The sequence below is a fragment of the Embiotoca jacksoni genome, unplaced genomic scaffold, assembly GCF_022577435.1.
Source record: "Embiotoca jacksoni isolate LCO1_2020_lvr unplaced genomic scaffold, fEmbJac1.0.p SCAF_89, whole genome shotgun sequence".
Taxonomy (NCBI): Eukaryota; Metazoa; Chordata; class Actinopteri; family Embiotocidae; genus Embiotoca; species Embiotoca jacksoni.
In genome coordinates this window covers 663,443-688,863 of record NW_027185446.1, presented here as the reverse complement: position 1 = coordinate 688,863, position 25,421 = coordinate 663,443, and the positions used below count along the sequence as shown (strand labels likewise).

Genomic DNA, 25,421 nt, shown 5'->3' with positions numbered 1-25,421 from the left:
TCTGTCGGCGCTGGCTGAGCTCCCGAACCAGGTCCTGCTCGACACTGGAGTCCATCAGGTTCCCTTTCAGGTCCTTGGAGGCCGGCAGGTAACCACGAACTACCAGATACACAGAGACAACAGGTTATTGTCATTTTAATGGGCCACAGACTGAAGATAAAAGTGTTCGTAGCTTCAGGTCTGAACAATGGTGCCGATGCAGAAGTGTCTTCAGATTGTGTTTGATTGACAGGCCTGTGGTGCAGTCAGGTTACAGCTATCAGCTACACATCTTGCCTTCTCCCTCTATGGAGGTGCAGATGAGCTGTTTCTCTCCGTCCAGCCGGTAGTCTCCTTCCACCACTCCGGCCACAGACGAGGAGAAGTTGTCTTTGAAGATGACCTCACCGGTACGGTCGCTTCGAGCATCGATCTGAAACAAAAAGAGGAACGGGATCACTGACCCCCTCCCTGAAGGGATCAGGGTGGTTTCTCGCCGGTGTGAACCCACCTTTCCGTTGGACCAGCCCGTGATGAGCTCCACCACACCGTCAGCGTTCAGGTCGAAAGCGTGGATGCTCATCGCATGGTTCTTGGACTGAGTAAGGAGAGCGAGAACATGAGAGGCCACTAGAAGACAACTTTCACATCAACTCTTCCAGCCGGCGAGTTAATGAACGCTTGTGGTACCTTGATCCTCCAGTAGCGGGCGGTGCGGTCATAGAGTCCAACGGTGCCGTTAGCCAGGGCGTAGCCGAACCGGCTGCCGTGCATGTGGCACAGTGACGTCACTGTCTGAGGAGGACGGAGAAGGAAACATCCAGCAGAACAGACACGTCTCTACATGAGACTTTTGTCCACAGCAGGCTGTGGTAGAGAGCTGCCGTCACGTAAAAACATTTCCTGGGTAATTTTATTTTACTTGTAAACTTCCTATTTTGAATGTGGGATTTCAGAAATTTACATTCCATTAAATATATATTTTTAATCCTTTACACGCTAAAGTTGTTTCCAAATGTTCAATGAACATATGAAAGTGTTTTTTGGGACCTGTCCACCTTGGATTTGACCTCCACAGCTGTTTTGGACCTCCAGAGGTTAAAGGCAGGGCTTGTCTGGGATTTGAACCCGGGACCTCTCGCACCCTAAGTGAGAATCATACCCCTAGACCAACGAGCCGCTGCAGGCAGCTGTCCACATCTGTCATTCTGTCCGTCTACGAACTAGAGGTGAACTGTTCATACTGGTGATGTGGCAACATGAAGCTCTGATCCAACAGCACCCTCTAGTGGTGTACATTATAAACTCACCTTAAAACATTCAAACCTGGATGTTCCCATTCTTACAATATCTACTCTGCTGTATGTATTCATGTATTTAACCTGGATATTTATTACTCAACTACTTCTTCAACTTGATTTTTGAACTGTTGAGGCTTTTTCTTCAGAATTATTTCATTGATTTTCTGCTCTGTTTGACAATGACAGCAGACGGGATCACGTGCAGCAAAGTTTCAGGGACGTTGCCAAAAGGCGGCAGACTCTCCTAGACGCAGGTAAAAGTTGGGCTCGTCCGGGATTTGAACCCATGACCTCTGGAGGGAATCGTACCCATAGATAAGAAAGATGAGAGAATCTACAACGCGTCACTAGGATCAGTGCACTGATGGTAGTCGATGACACGATAGAGACTCTCCCATGTACACCATATAAACCACATAGTCAGTAGTAATACATTTTAATCATCACCAACAAGTTTGGAAAAAGTGTCATATTTTGCATTAATTTACCTCATTTTCTGTCATTTCTGATACAAGCGCATCCTCTTTGAAAACCCTGATGTCAAAGTCTTCAGATCCTACCAGCAGCTGTGGAAACAATATTCACAGATATTTGGTGTATTTATATCAATCAAGCTTTCATTTAATTTATATGGATAGTTGTTTAAAGTAGAGAGAAAACCAGGAGGAAGACTCACCTCATTCTTTCCATCTCCAGTGAAGTCACAGAGCACCAGAGAGCGTACGTTGTCCCCGGTTACCTGAGACAAACACACTCCAGCATTACAGCCAAGAGCTTCCCAGCTTCCTCCATGAAACCTCTCGTATATAAACTGAAGTGTGGTCCGACTTAAAAGCGTCTTACGGTCCAAAAGTGGTCGTTGCCTTCATAGTCAAAGCCCTGCAAGGCGCAGTTCCCTCCGATGATGGCGAGAGAAGAAGGGATGTCCCCGAGGTTCCCCAGCACGATGGCATTGGCTCCATCCGTCACCTTCAGCAGAACACGGGTGCAAGAGGAGCTGAGCTCACACGGGAATTCAACTGTCGACTACTCCTGGTTGGCTCAAGGATCAGTGGATCAGGAGGTAACAGCCAGCACGATCACAGCAATGTGTTCATATCACATCAACACAACTACCTGAATCCTTTTTGGAGAATCGTTTTCTCTTTTATCTGCTCTTCTCAGCTCCACTCACCTCCCTGTAAAATATATCTGCGTTGTCGTGGACATCGTAGGCCAGCAGGTTGGTCTGCGATCCCACCAGCAGCGTGTCCCCGGCGCTGGTCGGGCCCAGCGGCCCAGCGGTCAAACAGGTGACCGCCTGGTTGATGTTGAGCAGCGAGATGTCCGAGTCCTGGGTGCTCTGGCTCAGCCGGTGGGCCGCGGGTCTCTGACCACGAGCATGAGGGTTGTGGATGAAAACCTTTAAAAGAGAAAGACGAGGGAGTTGGAAATGTCACAATACGATAGACAGAGAGGAGTTCAGAGGAATCATTGTTAAAAATCACCTTTCCAGCCTGTGTGGCTGCAGTGAGACACGGATGAACGCCATCGAACCTCCCAACGGTCACCATGCGGGGGTTGATCTTGTGGTTGAGCTTCAGGGTGAATATGGGGACCATCATGGAGCTAAAAGATCAAACTGTTCAGGGTGAATATGAAGACCATCATGGAGCTAAAAGATCAAACTGTTCAGGGTGAATATGAAGACCATCATGGAGATAAAAGATCAAACTGTTCAGGGTGAATATGAAGACCATCATGGAGATAAAAGATCAGACTGTTCAGGGTGAATATGAGGACCATCATGGAGATAAAAGATCAAACTGTTCAGGGTGAATATGAGGACCATCATGGAGATAAAAGATCAGACTGTTCAGGGTGAATATGAAGACCATCATGGAGATAAAAGATCAGACTGTTCAGGGTGAATATGAAGACCATCATGGAGCTAAAAGATCAAACTGTTCAGGGTGAATATGAGGACCATCATGGAGATAAAAGATCAGACTGTTCAGGGTGAATATGAGGACCATCATGGAGATAAAAGATCAGACTGTTCAGGGTGAATATGAAGACCATCATGGAGCTAAAAGATCAAACTGTTCAGGGTGAATATGAAGACCATCATGGAGCTAAAAGATCAAACTGTTCAGGGTGAATATGAAGACCATCATGGAGCTAAAAGATCAAACTGTTCAGGGTGAATATGAAGACCATCATGGAGCTAAAAGATCAAACTGTTCAGGGTGAATATGAAGACCATCATGGAGATAAAAGATCAAACTGTTCAGGGTGAATATGAAGACCATCATGGAGATAAAAGATCAGACTGTTCAGGGTGAATATGAAGACCATCATGGAGATAAAAGATCAGACTGTTCAGGGTGAATATGAAGACCATCATGGAGATAAAAGATCAGACTGTTCAGGGTGAATATGAAGACCATCATGGAGCTAAAAGATCAAACTGTTCAGGGTGAATATGAAGACCATCATGGAGCTAAAAGATCAAACTGTTCAGGGTGAATATGAGGACCATCATGGAGCTAAAAGATCAGACTGTTCAGGGTGAATATGAAGACCATCATGGAGCTAAAAGATCAAACTGTTCAGGGTGAATATGAAGACCATCATGGAGATAAAAGATCAAACTGTTCAGGGTGAATATGAAGACCATCATGGAGATAAAAGATCAGACTGTTCAGGGTGAATATGAAGACCATCATGGAGATAAAAGATCAGACTGTTCAGGGTGAATATGAAGACCATCATGGAGATAAAAGATCAAACTGTTCAGGGTGAATATGAGGACCATCATGGAGATAAAAGATCAGACTGTTCAGGGTGAATATGAAGACCATCATGGAGATAAAAGATCAGACTGTTCAGGGTGAATATGAAGACCATCATGGAGATAAAAGATCAGACTGTTCAGGGTGAATATGAGGACCATCATGGAGATAAAAGATCAGACTGTTCAGGGTGAATATGAGGACCATCATGGAGATAAAAGATCAAACTGTTCAGGGTGAATATGAGGACCATCATGGAGATAAAAGATCAAACTGTTCAGGGTGAATATGAGGACCATCATGGAGATAAAAGATCAGACTGTTCAGGGTGAATATGAAGACCATCATGGAGATAAAAGATCAGACTGTTCAGGGTGAATATGAAGACCATCATGGAGATAAAAGATCAGACTGTTCAGGGTGAATATGAAGACCATCATGGAGATAAAAGATCAGACTGTTCAGGGTGAATATGAGGACCATCATGGAGCTAAAAGATCAAACTGTTCAGGGTGAATATGAAGACCATCATGGAGATAAAAGATCAGACTGTTCAGGGTGAATATGAAGACCATCATGGAGATAAAAGATCAAACTGTTCAGGGTGAATATGAGGACCATCATGGAGATAAAAGATCAGACTGTTCAGGGTGAATATGAAGACCATCATGGAGATAAAAGATCAAACTGTTCAGGGTGAATATGAGGACCATCATGGAGATAAAAGATCAGACTGTTCAGGGTGAATATGAGGACCATCATGGAGATAAAAGATCAGACTGTTCAGGGTGAATATGAGGACCATCATGGAGATAAAAGATCAAACTGTTCAGGGTGAATATGAGGACCATCATGGAGATAAAAGATCAAACTGTTCAGGGTGAATATGAGGACCATCATGGAGATAAAAGATCAGACTGTTCAGGGTGAATATGAAGACCATCATGGAGATAAAAGATCAGACTGTTCAGGGTGAATATGAAGACCATCATGGAGATAAAAGATCAGACTGTTCAGGGTGAATATGAAGACCATCATGGAGATAAAAGATCAGACTGTTCAGGGTGAATATGAAGACCATCATGGAGATAAAAGATCAGACTGTTCAGGGTGAATATGAAGACCATCATGGAGATAAAAGATCAGACTGTTCAGGGTGAATATGAGGACCATCATGGAGCTAAAAGATCAAACTGTTCAGGGTGAATATGAAGACCATCATGGAGATAAAAGATCAGACTGTTCAGGGTGAATATGAAGACCATCATGGAGATAAAAGATCAAACTGTTCAGGGTGAATATGAGGACCATCATGGAGATAAAAGATCAGACTGTTCAGGGTGAATATGAAGACCATCATGGAGATAAAAGATCAAACTGTTCAGGGTGAATATGAGGACCATCATGGAGATAAAAGATCAGACTGTTCAGGGTGAATATGAGGACCATCATGGAGATAAAAGATCAGACTGTTCAGGGTGAATATGAGGACCATCATGGAGATAAAAGATCAAACTGTTCAGGGTGAATATGAAGACCATCATGGAGATAAAAGATCAGACTGTTCAGGGTGAATATGAGGACCATCATGGAGATAAAAGATCAGACTGTTCAGGGTGAATATGAGGACCATCATGGAGATAAAAGATCAGACTGTTCAGGGTGAATATGAGGACCATCATGGAGATAAAAGATCAAACTGTTCAGGGTGAATATGAGGACCATCATGGAGATAAAAGATCAGACTGTTCAGGGTGAATATGAAGACCATCATGGAGATAAAAGATCAGACTGTTCAGGGTGAATATGAAGACCATCATGGAGATAAAAGATCAGACTGTTCAGGGTGAATATGAAGACCATCATGGAGATAAAAGATCAGACTGTTCAGGGTGAATATGAGGACCATCATGGAGATAAAAGATCAAACTGTTCAGGGTGAATATGAAGACCATCATGGAGATAAAAGATCAGACTGTTCAGGGTGAATATGAGGACCATCATGGAGATAAAAGATCAGACTGTTCAGGGTGAATATGAGGACCATCATGGAGATAAAAGATCAGACTGTTCAGGGTGAATATGAAGACCATCATGGAGATAAAAGATCAAACTGTTCAGGGTGAATATGAAGACCATCATGGAGATAAAAGATCAGACTGTTCAGGGTGAATATGAGGACCATCATGGAGCTAAAAGATCAGACTGTTCAGGGTGAATATGAGGACCATCATGGAGATAAAAGATCAAACTGTTCAGGGTGAATATGAAGACCATCATGGAGATAAAAGATCAAACTGTTCAGGGTGAATATGAAGACCATCATGGAGATAAAAGATCAGACTGTTCAGGGTGAATATGAAGACCATCATGGAGATAAAAGATCAGACTGTTTTACTGTTTCACTTCCGGTCAGACTCATTTAAACACGATACGTGATTTTGCCACTGACGTAATTACAGGCTTTACGTCAGTGGGGAGGTCTGTTGCCTAGCAACAAGGGGTAGCACGCTAAAGCTGCTCGTCTTTGCTAATCTCCCTGTCGATTTCTGTACAATGTCCACAATACAACATAAAGACATCACACGGGACTCGTTCATTTATCGTAAACTCTGTTGTATTTAAAGACGACGTTGACCTTTCAGAGGGAATTCAATCGTCTGTATTTGACTCCTTTGCCTTGCAAGCTTAGCATTGTTAGCTAACGTTAAGGTCGATGTCTTCAAACTTGCCAAAAACGACTGACAACACGACAACAAATACACGAGTGATGTGTGCAGCCGTACCCCGTTTAGAGCCGGACCCGTTTAGAGCCGGACCCGTTTAGAGCCCTCCTCAGCGGGAAATACGGGATTTGTGTTGAACTGAACCAGCCAGCTAATGAGCTAGCCGGACGACGCAGCGACAGGATACGGTCCGATCACTGCCAACTTCCTGTTTTCAAAATAAAAGATTGTGGGCCGTTTACGCACTGAGAAGAAGTGAGAACATTTTGTCATGTAAAATAATAAATACTCGAGGACTCAGCTTCGCTGCAATTTAGAAGAGAATAATTGATCAGGTGGTAAAATATGATGTTTCCAAACATTACAAAATATGATGAATGACAGCTGTGTTGTCGTGTTGAGCCTCCACCTGGGAGATTTTCTAGAGGAAGGATCCAGTGAAAAAAGATGGAATCTTTGTTCTTTTCTCAATGTGTTGGTCAGTCAGAAGGAGAACGGGCACAACATACTGTCAGTACTGTGACATGTTTATAGTGACATGTTTAAACTATGACGTGTTTAAACTGTCGCGTGTTTATACTTTTATTTTAAGTTATTTTACGTTTTTGTTCATAAAATTATAGACGACATGTTATAGTGTGACTTTTTTTTAACCATATAAACGATATGCTATAGTATGACTTTTTTTTATCATATAGACGACATGCTGTAGTGACTTTTTTTTATCATATAGACGACATGCTATAGTGACTTTTTTTTTATCACATTTTGGACGACATACTATAGTATGACTTTTTTTTATCATATAGACGACATGCTATAGTGACTTTTTTTTATCATATAGACGACATGCTATAGTGACTTTTTTTTTATCACATTTTGGACGACATGCTATAGTGTGACATTTTTTTATCATATAGACGACATGCTATAGTGACTTTTTTTTATCATATAGACGACATGCTATAGTGACTTTTTTTTTATCACATTTTGGACGACATGCTATAGTGTGACATTTTTTTTATCACATTTTGGACGACATGCTGTAGTGACTTTTTTTTTATCACATTATAGACGACATACTATAGTATGACTTTTTTTTATCATATAGACGACATGCTATAGTGACTTTTTTTTATCATATAGACGACATGCTATAGTGACTTTTTTTTTATCACATTTTGGACGACATGCTATAGTGTGACATTTTTTTTATCACATTTTGGACGACATGCTATAGTATGACTTTTTTTTATCTTATAAACGACATGCTATAGTGTGACATTTTTTTATCATATTTTAGACGACATGCTATAGTATGACTTTTTTTTTTTATCATATTATAGACGACATGCTATAGTGTGACTTTTTTTTTAATCTTAGGCGACATGCTATAGTGACTTTTTTATCATATTTTAGACGACATGCTATAGTATGACTTTTTTTTTTATCATATTATAGACGACATACTATAGTGTGACTTTTTTTTGACAGGCTGCACTTTGTAGAAACTACCAGAATACAAAAGGAGTACAGGAGCTCCATTTGTAAGTGATTAAATACATTTTCCAATGACGTTTGTCATATAAAAAGATAAAGAAGACATGCCACACAGCTGAAACATATTCACAGACAATTTATTTTTGATTGAAATTATTTCACATCATAGTCATTATTTTTCCTGTTGAAGATCTTTTGTATTTTTATTACAACAGCCACAGAGCAGCAGCAGCAGCAATAATAATAATCATAATAACAACCCAGCAGGAGAAGCAGATCAATGCGACTGAAAGACTGAAAAAGAGAGAAACATGATGGGTGCTCCTGGTCCAGCTGCCAAAATTTTTTTTTACTAAAAGAAATTGGAGATAGCTGTTGTAGTTTTTAGTTTTCAGTCTGTCAGATCGGTCCGGCTGACGTCTGACGTGTTTCCTTCCATAACAACCGTTAAGACTCGACTCGTAGAAACTCTTTACAGTGTGTGTAGAGTAATCCAAAAAATAAAAAAGGGATGCTAGACGAGGGAGGAAAGTGCAGTGAGCTCCGCAGGATACGGAGATGGGAGCGAACAGGAAAGGTGTTTTCTATTCAGTCAGCACGTTGTACAGTAACACAAGAACAAGGAAACCTCGACGTGCTGCAGCCTCGCTCGCCTCAAACCACCGCTTCAAACCACCGCCTCAAACCGCCGCCTCAAACCACCGCTTCAAACCACCGCCTCAAACCACCGCTTCAAACCACCGCCTCAAACCGCCGCCTCAAACCACCGCTTCAAACCGCCGCCTCAAACCGCCGCTTCAAACCGCCGCCTCAAACCGCCGCTTCAAACCGCCGCCTTAAACCGCCGCTTCAAACCGCCGCTTCAAACCGCCGCTTCAAACCGCCGCCTTAAACCGCCGCTTCAAACCGCCGCTTCAAACCGCCGCCTTAAACCGCCGCTTCAAACCGCCGCTTCAAACCGCCGCCTCAAACCGCCGCCTCAAACCGCCGCTTCAAACCGCCGCCTTAAACCGCCGCTTCAAACCGCCGCTTCAAACCGCCGCCTTAAACCGCCGCTTTAAACCGCCTCTTCAAACCGCCGCCTTAAACCGCCGCTTCAAACCGCCTCTTCAAACCGCCGCCTTAAACCGCCGCTTCAAACCGCCGCTTCAAACCGCCGCCTTAAACCGCCGCTTCAAACCGCCTCTTCAAACCGCCGCTTCAAACCGCCGCTTCAAACCGCCGCTTCAAACCGCCGCCTCAAACCGCCGCTTCAAACCGCCGCCTTAAACCGCCGCTTCAAACCGCCGCTTCAAACCACCGCCTCAAACCGCCGCCTCAAACCGCCGCTTCAAACCGCCGCCTCAAACCGCCGCTTCAAACCGCCGCCTTAAACCGCCGCTTCAAACCGCCGCTTCAAACCGCCGCTTCAAACCGCCGCCTTAAACCGCCGCTTCAAACCGCCGCTTCAAACCGCCGCCTTAAACCGCCGCTTCAAACCGCCGCTTCAAACCGCCGCCTCAAACCGCCGCCTCAAACCGCCGCTTCAAACCGCCGCCTTAAACCGCCGCCTTAAACCGCCGCTTTAAACCGCCTCTTCAAACCGCCGCTTTAAACCGCCGCTTTAAACCGCCTCTTCAAACCGCCGCCTTAAACCGCCGCTTCAAACCGCCGCTTCAAACCGCCGCCTTAAACCGCCGCCTTAAACCGCCGCTTCAAACCGCCTCTTCAAACCGCCGCCTTAAACCGCCGCTTCAAACCGCCGCCTTAAACCGCCGCTTCAAACCGCCTCTTCAAACCGCCGCTTCAAACCGCCGCTTCAAACCGCCGCTTCAAACCGCCGCCTCAAACCGCCGCTTCAAACCGCCGCCTTAAACCGCCGCTTCAAACCGCCGCTTCAAACCGCCGCCTTAAACCGCCGCTTCAAACCGCCGCTTCAAACCGCCGCTTCAAACCGCCGCTTCAAACCGCCGCCTTAAACCGCCGCTTCAAACCACCGCTTCAACCAAGCCAAAACTTCAACGGAAAAGTTAGTTCATGACACTCAGATGAAAACTGACTTGAGTGAAAAAATTATGACTAATGTGTTTTCTACTTCCTTTCTCAGCTTTGACTGGAGCCTCTTTAATTAAATGGAGAGTTAGCTCCCCCTGCTGTTAATCTGATGGAAGTGAATGGAAACATGTTTTTGAAATTGGGTTAAAATGTTTATGTAATATTTTGGATAGAAACCAGCAGCTGAGAGTTTACCAAGCCACGTTGGTTTTTGATGAGCATTTAGGTGCTTGTAGGTGGATTCTAGGCCGCTGACAGAACCAGGCTAGCTGTTTGCCTCTGTTGACAGTCTTGATGCTAAGCTAAGCTAATCGGCTGTAGCTTCCCAAAAAAAGCCATTTCCCGATAAGTCAAACGGTTCCTCTAAAACCGTTGACGCTAAAAAAAAAAACTCGGATCAAATGAAACGACAGTGAAGTCAGACTGAACCATCAGTTTGCTGAAGAGTTGAACCACAGCTACGTTATTTAGAAATGCTAACGGTCCACGTCTGATAGTTTTATCGGAACAACTTTCTTCAGGAAACAAGAAGCATTTCGCATTTTTTTAAGACAAAAATGGCCACATTGAAATTTAAAAATCTCAGCTTCTGTTCAAAAGTGCCAATGGCCCTTTTGTTTTTTGGAAAACCGACATCAATCAAACTTCAACTGCCTCAACCAATACGATCACAGTTCGATCCTGGCAACAACCAATCAGAATACAGTTGGATGGGATCTCTCCATTTCAGTCCTTCACCGCGGTGAGATAGTGATCAAACCCTTTATCATATTGCAAACCTTATTATAAAATAAAATTTAAAAATAAAAATATCTGATGATGCAGCAACATGTACGTGCAAAAAAAACAAGAACAATGAAAACAAATGTTTGATTAAAGTGATCAGATCAAAGAAACCTAAAAGATAATATGCATTGAAAACATTTTTTTTAGATTACAGTGCACTTTGTGTGAAAAAACGAACAAACTACGACACATTAAGATGAAGGCAACAGCAGCCTGCCGACAAAAGGAGGCCGAGAGAAAGGATGAAGAAGAAAAGGGGAGGAGTCAAAAGGAGAGGAAGGTAGAAGACGACTATATACACTCGTATGTACATCATACAGGATATGAAAAAGAGCACGATGTCCTAAAGTGAGACCCGAAGATGGCCGAACACAAACCGAGTGGACCGGCCGAACAGAAGACCGTCATGGCACCCGACAAACAGGAAACAGAGCGGCTGGCGGCGGACGGTGTCCTGGCCTCCGATCCCACAAACATCCGGAGCTTTCTGCACACCAATAAATAACATGGATGGATGCAGCCGGACTCGTCTGGAGTTGTAAAGACGAATCGAGGCCGTGACCGACCGGCGTCCTCATGGTACGAAACGCTGCCACCAGAAACCGGCAACCGCTTTCAGGGAATGTAGACGCAGATAAAAAGCACCTTTTTATCTTTTCCGATGGTTCGTCCCTCATCGCCCGCCGAGGCTGAATATGTACAATAATCCCCGATGAGTGTCACAACAGCCTAGAAATGTCTCCCGTGTGTGAAGTAGAAATACAGCAGGACGATTCGCGACAGGGAAAAACGTCCACTGGAGGCGCCGCGAGCCGTCACTCGGACCTCCGACACGGCGTCCGCGGTTCTGAAAACTCGCTCACATTGAACTGACGAAACAAAACAAAACTGTAAAGAAGTTTGGCAAGTGTCCGATATTCGTTTCAAAAGCGTCCGAAAAACAGAGCCAACAAACAGAACGCAGAGGAAAAGAAAATATACAACTCTCAGCTGGTGACGGGTCGGCGGTCCGGCTCACCGACACGGCGCCGTGGAGACGTCCACGTGTGGCCGCCGCTTCGTTGGCTTCTCACGTTCAAAAAAACAAAACAAAACAGGAGCTCTTAACTTCATGAGGACAAAATCCAGAAGACGGAGAACAGGAGGTTCAGAGACACGAAGTATGAAGATGAGGCGGTCCGACTGCTACACACCGTCCTGCTGAACAGTCACAACGTACCCCGAGAGGAAACACGGCGCCCAAATCATCACCGGGGGGGCGGGGCTATCTTCATTAATGTTTTATATAGAAACACACGAGATATGAAAGCACAGATGTCTGGAAAAATATGTAAATTCAAGTCAATAAAAAGCTTTTTTTTTTTTTTTTTTTTTTCGTGTGGTGTCGTGTAGAGGAGTAGGCACGGCGTCGCTTCTCTGAGGTCCAAACTCGTGTCTCCCGATGAAGAGCGAGAAACACCCGAAAAGAGCGACGGTGGCGGTCCGACGCGTCCGCTTCGGAGAGCTACATCGTGGAGCGGATCGGAAAGGAACCGGAACCGGAACCGGAACCGGAACGTGAGCTGCTGCATCCGGGAAGCTTCTGGAGGGGCGGGGCTAGTTCGGGGTTTACGTACAGGCTGGGGGGAGGGGGAGGATGCTGGAGCGGGTCCTTAATGTCCTCTGATGGTGTTGGTAAAAACAAGGTCCAGGAAGTCGGGGGGGGCGATGAGGTCCGTGAAGGGACTGGAACACTTCAGGGTCGGTGATGAGGAGGATGAAAGCTCCGCCTCCTTCAACGTGAATGTGTCCGGTCCGATGGAGATGACATCACCGCATGGTTTCCGTGTTGTGTGCAGTGTGTGTGTCTGTGTTGGGTCATGGAGGGAGGGGTGAGGGTGGGGAGGGGGCGTGGCTCATCACCAGGCCTCCGTGTAGCGAATGTCTACGTCCTTCAGGTTGGGCAGTTTGGCCTGCAGAGAAACACGGACGAAACGCGGTCAGATGATCGGCTTCGTTTCCTCATCACCTTCTTTCTTCTCACAACTTGTGATGTCATTTTTGAAGTTTTAAGTTTTTTGCAGTAAATTTGCAGGAATTTGAAATAACTGCATGGTGGGCCAAAAGAATGCAATGTTTTTAAAAACTAACCTATCAGGAAGTCGGAAAAAAAAAAAAAAAAAAAAAAAAAAAAAAAATCCATTTTCTGCCTTGATTAACAACTTCCTGCAATTTTACCTGAAAAACAAAATCTAAATTTGCAAAGTGACTGATTAATGGTCAGAAAACCCTGTTTACTACCATCTTATATATATATATATATATATACATATATATACAAGATGGAAGTAATGAAGGATTATTATGAAGGAAATAATGATTTAATCTCTTGCTGATTTTGTAAGTTTGCCCACTGACAAAGAAATGAACAGTCTATAATTGTAATGGAGGTTTATTATAAGAGACAGAATATTAAAAAAAAAAAATCCAGAAAAATCACATCATATAAAAGTTATAAATTGATTAGCATTTGATTGTGTGAAATAAGTATCTGATCCCGTAGCAGAACATGACACATATACATATATATATACATATATACCTATGTATGTATATATACATATATAGTTACCTTGAGGTCCTCATACGTGTCGGCGGTGAGCTTGGTGCTGTTCATGTTCAGGCTGCACAAACTCTTCATGGCTGAAACACACACACACACACACACACACACACACACACACACACACACACACACACACACACACACACAGTTAACGTATCAGTGGGAAACCCTGGTGCAGATGCTGCCGGTGTGTTTCCTTACAGCTGAGCGCCAGCAGACCGGCGTCGGTCACCGGAGTCTCACACAGGTTGAGGACCTGCAAGCAGGCCAGGTGTTCAGACAACAACCTCAGTCCTGCGTCCCCGAACTGAAGGACAGACAGATAGGAGGAGACGGGCCGGTGTCAGACGTTACGGATGATTTAAAGTTTGTTTGGTTGTTTGTTGGTGGATGTTTACCTGTGTGGACCAGAGGTTGAGCTGTTTGAGTGAAGGCAGCTTGATGAGCTGCTCAGCACAGGCACTGGTGACGTTGGTGAAAGCCAAGCTCAGGTTCTCCAAGTTCCCGAAGGACCCTGAACTCAGCAGGCGGGCCAGGTCGGCGTCCTGCAGCATCGAGCAGACATCAGTGAAACGGTCACATCCTACATATTTCTATCATCCAGGACAGGAAGTCAGTGAACTCACCGTGGACTTGGAGGGCAGAGTTAGCCGGGTGGGGCCGCCTTTTCTTTGCTGAGAAGATAAACAGAGAGAAAGAAAGATGGCGTCAGATCTGGAGGCCTCGCAGGAACCTCTTCCTGACACTAGGTGGTGTGTGTGAGCAGCTGCAGGCATGATGCATTCAAATCTGACTGAGGGAATGGGACAGGAGAGCTTTCCAACAAAATATGTGCTCGTAAGGTTAGGTTAGGTTAGGTTAGGTTAGGTAGTTACTTTATTAATCCCAGAGGGGACATTTTTTCTGCTACAGCAGCATACAGAAGCAATAAGATAATAATAGAATAATAGAAAAGCAATAAAATAGCAGTAAAAATATAAAATGCACAGTATATACAGTATATACAGTACAGTATATATCTATATATATTATATACAAACAACCAAGAAACACAGTCAACAGTGTTATTGTTATGTGATGGATTTTGCCAGAGGTGAGTTATTGTACAGTCTTATTGCGGTCGGCAGGAATGATCTCCTGTATCAGGAATGATCTCCTGTATCAGGAATGATCTCCTGTATCTGGAATGATCTCCTGTATCTGGAATGATCTCCTGTATCAGGAACGATCTCCTGTATCTGGAATGATCTCCTGTATCTGGAATGATCTCCTGTATCAGGAACGATCTCCTGTATCTGGAATGATCTCCTGTATCTGGAATGATCTCCTGTATCTGTCCTTGTGACAGCGGAGCTGGAGGAATCTTTTGGAGAACGTCCTCCTCTGTCCCTGCAGCAGGTGGAGAGGGTGGTCAGGATTATCCAATATGGACAATAGTTTCCTCAGCGTCCTCCTCTCCACCACCTTTTCCAGACTATCCAGATTGTAGCCGATGATGGAGCCGGCCTTCTTAACCAGTTTGTTAAGTCTGTTGGTGTCACCGGCTCCAATGCTGCCCCCCCAGCAGACCCCAGCGAAGTACAAAGCACTGGCCACAACAGATGGTAGAACATCTCCAACATCTTGCTGCACACATTGAAGGATCAAAGTTTCCTCAAGAAAAAGAGTCGACTCATCCCCTTCTTGTAGACAGCGTTGATGTTGGTCTTCCAGTTCAGTCTGTTGTCGATGGACACACCCAGGTACTTGTACTCCTCAACCATGTCCACCTCCTCTCCCAGAACTCTCAGCGGTTGTGGAGCCGTCGTCTTCCTCCTGAAGTCGACCACCATCTCTCTGGTCTTGGCCACGTTCAGGAGGAGGTGATTTCTACCAGCCCACTCCACAAAGTCCTCCACTACTGCCTTGTACTCCTCCTCCCGTCCATCTTTTATACATCCTACCACTGCAGAGTCATCAGAGAACTTCTGCAGATGTCTTGACTCTGAGTTGTTCTGGAAGTCAGTTGTGTAGAAGGTGAACAGGAAGGAGACAGAACAGTTCCCTGAGGAGCTCCAGTACCACTGACCACCATATCAGACAGCACACTGCCCAGACGGACAAACTGTGGTCTGCCTGTCAGGTAGTCAGTGATCCAGGAGACGGTGGACGTGTCCACCCCCACCACCCCCCCACCACCTGCAGCTTCTCACTCAGCAGCAGTGGTTGGATGGTGTTGAATGCACTGGAGAAATCAAAGAAAGTGATTCTCACAGGTTCACCGGTTCCATCCAGGTGAGACTGAGCTCGTTGCAGCAGGTAGATGATGGCATCGTCCACTCCCACATGAGGCTGGTACGCAAATTGCAGAGGGTCCAGTGAAGATTTCACCAGCGGTCTGAGGTGGGCCAAGACCAGCCTCTCCAGCACCTTCATCACATGAGATGTGAGGGCAACCGGTCGGTAGTCGTTGAGGCCGGATGGAGTCGTCTTCTTAGGGACTGGAACCAGGCAGGACGTCTTCCACAGCACCGGGACCTCCTCCTGCTTCAGGCTCAGGTTGAAGAGGTGTTGTAGGACCTCAGCCAGCTGGACGGCACAGGTCTTCAGGACCACGGGGCTGATGCCGTCAGGTCCTGCAGCCTTGCGCTGGTGGAGTCTCTCCAGCTGTCTCCTAACCTGGCCAGTCGTCACAGAGAGGGGGGTGAGGGGTGTGTGGGGGGAGGTCAAGGTGTCGATGGAGGAAGAGCCCTTTGAGATTGAGGGCTCTATGCAGTTCACCAGGGGGGCCAGAGGGGGGAGGTGGGGAGGCAGCAGAGGTGTTTGGTAGGTGTAAGGTGTGGAGGAGACAGATGAGAGTGGTGAACTAAACCTGTTGAAGAAACAGTTTAGCTCATTGGACCTCTCCAGGTTCCCCCTAGTTGTTCCTCTCCAGGTTCCCCCTGATTGTTCCTCTCCAGGTTCCCCCTGGTTGTTCCTCTCCAGGTTCCCCCTAGTTGTTCCTCTCCAGGTTCCCCCTAGTTGTTCCTCTCCAGGTTCCCCCTGATTGTTCCTCTCCAGGTTCCCCCTGGTTGTTCCTCTCCAGGTTCCCCCTGGTTGTCTCTCTCTCCCCTTGAACCCAGTAATCTCCTTCATACCGGTCCACACCTCCCTCACGTTGTTCTGCTGGAGTTTGGCCTCCAGCTTCCTCCTGTAGGAGTCCCTGCACTCTCTCATCTTCTCCTTCAGGTGGCGCTGCACTCTCCTGAGCTCGTCCCTGTCCCCAGACCTGAAGGCTGCTTTCTTCTTATTAAGAAGAACTTTCAGGTCACTGGTGATCCACGGCTTGTTGTTGGGGAAGCATTGTACAGTCCGGGATGGTACGGTGGTGTGTTCACAGAATTTGATGTAATGTAAAGTCAGAAAAAATGTAGCCAGGCAATTAAAGACAAAAAAAGCTGAGGAGCTATACGACATGAATGTTTTCAGAAAGAAGCTGCACAGACATGAACTGAATTACGGGCAGAAATGTGTCAGTACCATCTGAATTTAGGTCATTTATGTTCAACTGAAATATTTGCATTAAAAAATGTAGTTAAAGGAACATCCCTGATTTTACAACAGCACCTCGCAGCATCTCCTAAAGATAAAACAATGAATCCAGTTGTAAATTTAATTTCTAAAAGTCAAAAATATTTTCCTTTTTGTCCGTTCAGCAGTTAAAAAAAAAAAATCTAAGATATTTAATTTAGTTATAAATGTCAAAAATATTTCCTGTGTCGATAAAACCAGAAAATATTTGGCCTTTTTGCAGATGAATTTTCTTCCATATGATGATTTTTTTATTGGTTAATCCATCCACCTGTTTTCTGCTGCTTATCTGGATTCAAGTTGCATTAATTGAAATAATTGTATCATGAAGAATTATTATTATATGCAGCAGGGAAATGAGATAAGATCAGAAATAATCAAAGTTTCCATCATTCAGCAGGACGGTATAAATGTCCTGAATTTAACTTGAAGCTCTGAAACAGGAACGTTGATATTTTAATATCAATATTTGTGTAGGTGAAACATCTGAAACTATGACTCATCGAAAATATAATCTGGGTTTAAACCGGATTCATATGAAGATGAAACGACTTGTTTCCACCAGTTTATAAATCATTTCATTTCAAGTTCATCTAAAAAACGGTATTTTCTAATCATTTTAAACCTTTGACCACTTGTCAGAGTTTTACTGATTTCTAGAACTTTTAGCATTTCTTGTCCAGTAAATTTAATTGTCAGGTCACATGACCTCCGACCCAACACCAATCTGTCTGCAAGGAGAAGCGGGTGAGTCCATGTTTCCGACCTGGCCTCGGAGAACAGAACCGGTCCTCAGTGTCGGAGCGGAGACTCACCAGTTCTTTGAGCTCCCGCTGGCGGTCGCAGAGCTGCTCATACATGCGGAGCCCCGACGTGGTGCTCTCCAGGGTGGAGATGATCTGCAGCTGTGTGTCTTTGTTCTCAATGATGTTGTACTCCAGCATCAGACACAGGATCTGCACGCACGCACGCATGCACGCACACACACACACACACACACACACACATTAAATCTGCAGCATCAGCACACAGTATGTTCCTTCTGAAGGGTTAGAAATAGATTATTATAAACAAAACTACACATAGATGGATTATTCATCAGGTCTACTGACGCCTTTCTGCAAAATGTCCCAAAAGTGATGCTAAATGACCAAAATGAGGCTCCAAACAACTACAAAATGATGCAAAAATACCACAAAGTAATGGTAAATCATTAAAAAATGACCAAAAAGAGCAACAAAACAACCTTAATGAGACAAAATAATCACCAACATGCAAAATGACCAAAGAGAGACACATAACAACCACGAAGACAACAAACAACCAAAATAAGATTCCAAATGTCCAGAAAGTGACTGAAAACATCTGAAGGACGCTCAGTGTTTGTGGTTTCTTCTGTAGGAAACCGTGTGTTAAAAGAACAGAGTATTTATTGCGATGACGCAGCAGAATGTAAAGCCCCGCCCACCTCCACCATGGTCTGGTTCCCACGCAGCGCCAGCAGCATGCATGGACCCAACTTGTTCTCAGCCAGAGACAACAGGAACTTCTTGGTCTTATAGCAGGAGCCCATCAGGATGTGAACCTGGAGGAGGAGGAGGAGGGTTAACTTCACACTGAGAGTTCAGGTTTAATCTTGTGTGTGTGTTCATACACTCACCATACTGGCAAACAGCTCTCCGTCGTCATCACAGGCCACGCCCCCTGGACTGTAGAGCTGGAACCAGCCATCTTTACCTGAACGCACACTGAGCAGGCAGGAGTGGACCTGGATGGACACACACACACACACACACACACACACACACACACACACACACACACACACACACACGGAATGAATTTCTCCTTTAAAACACGTTAAGGTTGACAACGGTAAACGCACGCACGCACGCACGCACGCACGCACGCACACACACACACACACACACACACACACACACACACACACACACGCGCGCACACACACACGCACGCACGCACGCACGCACGCACGCACGCACACACACACACACACACACACACACACACACACACACACACACACACGCGCGCGCACACACACACACACACACACACACACACACACACACACACTCACCTCCTGTCTTGGATCCTCTGCAAACCTCTGAATAACATATTTCAGTTCCCTGTTTGAACACAGAAACAGCAACATGAATGTCAGGTCGTCTCATTGGTCGCTGAAGAACAGCTGATGATGATGTCACGGTTACTTACTTGGTGAATTTGGCATGTGCAAGAGCTCTGCAGGAAGGAGAGAGAAGAGACATCACCGACCAAAACACTTCAATCTAACCAACACTTTCTGTCAGGAAATGTTGTGTCCATCAGTTATCTCGGTGTTGTTAGTTAAAGTCACTCCTTCTTATTAGTTTTCTGGAGGTCCATCTGAAAATAATCCCTCATTCATTAGAAAAGAAGATTCAAGAAGACCTGTTTTTGGGGGCGTGTCTGTTTGATTGACAGGCCTGTGGTGCAGTCAGGTTACAGCTATCGGTGGGCGGGACGTAGTATCGTCAGGTTTCCAATCAGATCGGTCAGATCCACCGCTGGCTCCTCCCCCAGCTTGTCCAAATATGGTCACTTCCTGCTTCAAACTGCTCCGAACTAGCAAAGATGGTGACGGACAGAATCTGAACTGGTGAACTGGAGGATTCATAACGTTCACAAACCAACGATGACATCACTAATGGTTGATGACATCACTGATGGTTGATGGTTGGTTCAGTGTCATTTTGTTGTCATTCACATAAAAGAATCTGATTCCACAGGTTTGGGTGGAGCGCAGCTATGTGAATAAACGTTACTCAACATGAGGAGCTCATTTCAGAGGAAATAAAGGTTGGAGACAGAATGATGGATGATCCAATTAATAATGTTGTCATTGTCTGTCAGATCCATTGAGGGACCGAAGTGTCGGTTGTCATGACATCGCGGTGACTCATCAGTTCATGGGACTTGTTTCCGTCCTCCAGTAACATGCAGGTATGTCTAATTACCATTTCTGCCCTGAATAAGCAAACAAGTTATAATGTGTTAATGAGCGTGCGTGAGTCTCTGAGTTGGTGCGGCGCTGATATGACTCATTATATCCTCGCCAACAGGCTGCAGGGAGTATTGTTGCCTTTCCTAATGACGCCTGAAGCCACCGGCCCGGCAACAGTGGCGCAGGTGAGAAGCAGGTGCGTCCCAGTGTAGGAGGAACAACAAGTCGGCAACCGATTACGAATGCAGCTCCGGGCTGCTTACAGCCAATTACAGGAGGCTCTCCGGAGAGAGAGGAGCTGCGCCGCCGGTTAACGCCCCCCCAGGAGGCGAGGTGAGGTACCACAGCTACGTCAGCAGCAGGGCCCCCACAGGAACCGGACAAAAACATGTACAGGACACATCCCCCCAGACATGACAAGAGCCACACGGAGAAAATGAGGAAGGTGGAGGGTCACGGCTGAGCTGCTGTTTATAGACGAGAACCAAAAGTCTTCATTCATCTGCGTTTAAACAGAAAATACACAAAAACTCTCCACTGAGAGTAGGTGGAGTTTCAATTACTGCAGGTAACCACGGATACAACAGTAATGTCTGGGTTAAATTATAGTAAATTAAATGATGGTGATCATTTGACTTTAAAATAGTTATAATTATTATTATTATATATTATTATTATGAAGCCTCCAATTCAGATTCTGTCCGTTACCATCTTTGCTAGTTCGGAGCGGTTTGGAGCAGGAAGTGACCATATTTGGACGAGCTGGGGGAGGAGCCAGCGGTGGATCTGACCGATCTGATCGGAAACCTGACGATACTACGTCCCGCCCACCGATAGCTGTAACCTGACTGCACCACAGGCCTGTCAATCAAACAGACACGCCCCCCAAAACAGGTCTTCTTGAATCTTCTTTTCTAATGAATGAGGGATTATTTTCAGATGGACCTCCAGAAAACTAATAAGAAGGAGTGACTTTAGCTAACAACACCGAGATAACTGATGGACACATTTTATTCACTTTGGATTTGATGAGAGAAGTTGAATGGGAGTCTATGGAGCCGGAGGCTTTTTGGAGCCGACCTCTAGTGGCACTCGCTGGTATTGCAGCTGAAGACACTTCTGGATCAGAACCATTTTACAGACCTGAAGCTACGAACTCTTATATATCCAGTCTGTAGTTTTATATCCAGTCTGTAGTTTTATATATTTTTTTTAAATATTTTTTTAGATTTTATATACTTTATTAATCCCCGAGGGGAAATGTCTTCACTACAGCAGGGGGGCTCTCAGGGGGGAGCTGCTGCAGCAGGCTGCCACTCGGGCGGCGCCAGGTAACCTGACCTGAGGTGCATGTTTTTGGATGATGGGAGGAAGCCGGAGAACCCGGAGAGAACCCACGCAAGCACAGGGAGAACATGCAAACTCCGCACAGAAAGGCCCAGGACCGGATTCGAACCCGGAACCTTTTTGCTGTGAGGGGACAATGCTAACCACTGCACCACCGTGCCGCCCATATCCAGTCTGTAGTTTTATATCCAGTCTGTGATTTGGACGGACACATGAAAACTGCAACCTGACTAATTTAGTTGTAATTCTTGTTTGATTATTTTATAAGGCAAGAATTATTATTATTTTTAGACTCTTGAATGGCAAAAATGTTATTTTATGCATTTTTATTGTTTTTTGTGCTGCACTAAAAATAATAAGACTCATACCAAATTGTAAATTCTTTGTTAATTTTTTGCGCCATTATTCATATTTTTTGTCCCATCTCCTCTTCTACAGTCAGATGAACAAAATTGTACTTCCTTTTTAAAAGACCTAGTTAAGAGACGACTGGATGAAAAGTGAACGTGTGAATACTCACTCTTTGGGGAAGGGGATGGGCTGCAGCAGGCTGGCCAGCGCAGGTCTCCAGTCATCGTAGTCCGACCTGACGGCCACAAAGAAAGGTGAGAAACCAGAGTCAGTGCAACAATGCGAGGAGGAAGAGAGCAGCCGGAAGAGGAGCGGAGGTGAGATGAAGCAGGAGCTGCTGTAACTCACGTTACAGTCAGTTAAGTCACTCCAGCTTTGTTACAGAAACTACAAACCCACGGACACGTTTGCTTTTTAGGCCACTCGGCTCCGTTACGGCTCAAACACCCGGCACAAGAATACACTCACGTAACCGCCGCTCCACTTTCCTGCTGTCATCAGCACCGCAGCGCTGCGTTCATTCACACTGTTCACACCCATCAGCTCCTCAGGCTGCACAGCACGTCACTGTCAGACACCACGACACCTCCTCGTCCACATCTTCAGTCTCAGACACCACGACACCTCCTCGTCCACATCTTCAGTCTCAGACACCAGGACACCTCCTCGTCCACATCTTCAGTCTCAGACACCACGACACCTCCTCGTCCACATCTTCAGTCTCAGACACCACGACACCTCCTCGTCCACATCTTCAGTCTCAGACACCACGACACCTCCTCGTCCACATCTTCAGTCTCAGACACCAGGACACCTCCTCGTCCACATCTTCAGTCTCAGACACCACGACACCTCCTCGTCCACATCTTCAGTCTCAGACACCAGGACACCTCCTCGTCCACATCTTCAGTCTCAGACACCACGACACCTCCTCGTCCACATCTTCAGTCTCAGACACCAGGACACCTCCTCGTCCACATCTTCAGTCTCAGACACCAGGACACCTCCTCGTCCACATCTTCAGTCTCAGACACCAGGACACCTCCTCGTCCACATCTTCAGTCTCAGACACCACGACACCTCCTCGTCCACATCTTCAGTCTCAGACACCACGACACCTCCTCGTCCACATCTTCAGTCTCAGACACCAGGACACCTCCTCGTCCACATCTTCAGTCTCAGACACCACGACACCTCCTCGTCCACATCTTCAGTCTCAGGCACCACGACACCTCCTCGTCCACATCTTCAGTCTCAGACACCACGACACCTCCTTGTCCACATCTTCAGTCTCAGGCACCAGGACACCTCCTCGTCCACATCTTCAGTCTCAGGCACCACGACACCTCCTCGTCCACATCTTCAGTCTCAGACACCACGACACCTCCTCGTCCACATCTTCAGTCTCAGACACCAGGACACCTCCTCGTCCACATCTTCAGTCTCAGACACCAGGACACCTCCTCGTCCACATCTTCAGTCTCAGACACCACGACACCTCCTCGTCCACATCTTCAGTCTCAGACACCAGGACACCTCCTCGTCCACATCTTCAGTCTCAGGCACCAGGACACCTCCTCGTCCACATCTTCAGTCTCAGACACCAGGACACCTCCTCGTCCACATCTTTAGTCTCAGACACCACGACACCTCCTCGTCCACATCTTCAGTCTCAGACACCACGACACCTCCTCGTCCACATCTTTAGTCTCAGACACCACGACACCTCCTCGTCCACATCTTCAGTCTCAGACACCAGGACACCTCCTCGTCCACATCTTTAGTCTCAGACACCACGACACCTCCTCGTCCACATCTTTAGTCTCAGACACCACGACACCTCCTCGTCCACATCTTCAGTCTCAGACATGAAGGTGGCTCCGAGTTTATGGAACATTAAGTAGCGTCATCACAACAGACGCGTTTCTAAAAGACTGATGAACAACTGTTTGTTTTTTCTTTGTATCTGTGTCATCTGGATTTAATTTAGCTTAAGATTAATCTAAAAACAAGTCTTTAAACTTTATCTAAAGAAACAAGTCGTTAAACTCGAACATCTTACTGTCAGTCAGTTGGATCAGTCGACCTGTTTGAGGGTGAATCCATTTATAAACTAATTTCTCGCTCTCTTTGAGATACAATGACAAATTATTATGATTATTAGATGAGAACATGATCTTTTGATGTAATCACCTATGTTGATCCATAAAATATAAAATTGTTGTTGGTGCTGTCAGCGGGCGTGTTGTCATGTTGGAGGAGCCTGTTGCCATGGCGCCACAGTTCAAGTGGTTTGCTCCATGTTGACAGTCTGACAACAAGCTAACAATGCTAAAAACAGCTACCGTAATTTCCGGACTATTGAGCGCACTTGAATAGAAGCCGCACCCACTGAATTTTAAAAAAATAATTATTTTGAACATAAATAAGACGCACATGTCTGTAAGCCCCAGGTGCCTACCAGTACATTGAAACAAATGAACTTTACACAGGCTTTAACGAAACACGGCTTGTTACAAAAATAAAAAATGAGTGGTAAACAGTAGCCTACCAAGAAAGTCATCATCACTATCTTCCTCCTCCTGTGCACTGAAACCACTGAAGTCATCTCCTTCGGTGTCGGAGTTGAACAGACTCAGAATCGCTTCATCCGATGTTGGATCGTTTTCATTGTCGCTCTCGTTTCTTTCATCCGGAGGCAAATTCCCCGCTGAGCTCATGCTGCCCTCTTCAACACGCAGCGGTCCAGACTTTCCAAACCCGTTGAATCCATAAATTAGCTGCGTCGTTGTTTAAGCCGCGAGGTTCAAAGTGTGGGAAAAAAGTAGCGGCTTATAGTCCGGAAAGTACGGTAGTTTCATGAAAAAAAACATCTACTGTATTTTTTGGATTATAAGGCGCACTTAAAATCCTTAAATTTTCTCAAAAACTGACAGTGCGCCTTATAATCCAGCGCGCCTTATGTATGGTTACTTGTTGTGCTTATTGATCGATTTTATGTCGTACAATGCGCTCAAAAATCTGTCGAAATGTGTAAGTACGACTTTGGTAAGCAACGAAGCCGCTCCGCTCAGTGGATATTCGGAGCATTACGGTACGCCGGGTCACGACCTGATCGGCCTGTAACAGGAATGTAATGTCTAAACTAAAAGTGCATTCATGGAAGGCAGCCCGCGCCCGGAGTTTGATTTACCGGACTGTGTTGTTTTGCTTAATGCGCCTTATAATCCGGTGCGTCTTATGTGTGAACATAAGACACGTTAATTCACAGTGCACCTTATAGTCCGAAAAATACGGTAAACTAAACATAAAAACCAGCTAACAACGCTAACACCCCTCCGAGTCCTCAGAAGGTCCCGGTAGGACTCGGTGTTCAGTCTGACTCTGGGAGACCAACTCACGCTGTACAACCACTTGAATGTCGAAGAAAACCCAAACTATCAGGCTGAGAACTAACAGGAC

At 45.5% G+C, this 25,421-nt stretch overlaps 2 protein-coding genes across 5 annotated transcripts in view; both read right to left on the bottom strand.

Moving 5' to 3' along the window:
* Positions 1-6,961, bottom strand: part of bbs2 (Bardet-Biedl syndrome 2) — a 10,527-nt gene extending 3,566 nt beyond the window's left edge. For 2 of the 4 annotated variants that reach the window (XM_069140017.1, XM_069140019.1), the window contains exons 1-9: positions 6,841-6,961; positions 2,768-2,888; positions 2,455-2,682; positions 2,124-2,249; positions 1,957-2,019; positions 1,769-1,846; positions 670-774; positions 277-577; positions 1-99 (exon numbers count right to left, since the gene is read on the bottom strand). The exon at positions 1-99 is cut by the window's left edge and continues 41 nt beyond it. In XM_069140017.1, the coding sequence (XP_068996118.1) occupies positions 1-99; positions 277-577; positions 670-774; positions 1,769-1,846; positions 1,957-2,019; positions 2,124-2,249; positions 2,455-2,682; positions 2,768-2,884 (1,117 nt within the window). In that variant the 5' untranslated portion in view covers positions 2,885-2,888; positions 6,841-6,961. Of the gene's footprint in view, positions 100-276; positions 578-669; positions 775-1,768; positions 1,847-1,956; positions 2,020-2,123; positions 2,250-2,454; positions 2,683-2,767; positions 2,902-6,840 lie in introns of all 4 variants that reach the window. The other 2 variants (XM_069140020.1, XM_069140018.1) reach the window with 2 other exon arrangements.
* Positions 6,962-8,396: 1,435 nt separating this feature from the next.
* Positions 8,397-25,421, bottom strand: part of cmip (c-Maf inducing protein) — a 49,085-nt gene continuing 32,060 nt past the window's right edge. The window contains exons 11-21 of the mRNA XM_069140039.1: positions 22,129-22,194; positions 19,493-19,519; positions 19,356-19,404; positions 18,915-19,022; positions 18,723-18,839; positions 18,070-18,210; positions 14,332-14,379; positions 14,104-14,250; positions 13,907-14,012; positions 13,712-13,782; positions 8,397-13,052 (exon numbers count right to left, since the gene is read on the bottom strand). Coding sequence (XP_068996140.1) covers positions 12,999-13,052; positions 13,712-13,782; positions 13,907-14,012; positions 14,104-14,250; positions 14,332-14,379; positions 18,070-18,210; positions 18,723-18,839; positions 18,915-19,022; positions 19,356-19,404; positions 19,493-19,519; positions 22,129-22,194 — 934 coding nt within the window. The 3' untranslated portion in view covers positions 8,397-12,998. The remainder of the gene's footprint in view (positions 13,053-13,711; positions 13,783-13,906; positions 14,013-14,103; positions 14,251-14,331; positions 14,380-18,069; positions 18,211-18,722; positions 18,840-18,914; positions 19,023-19,355; positions 19,405-19,492; positions 19,520-22,128; positions 22,195-25,421) is intronic.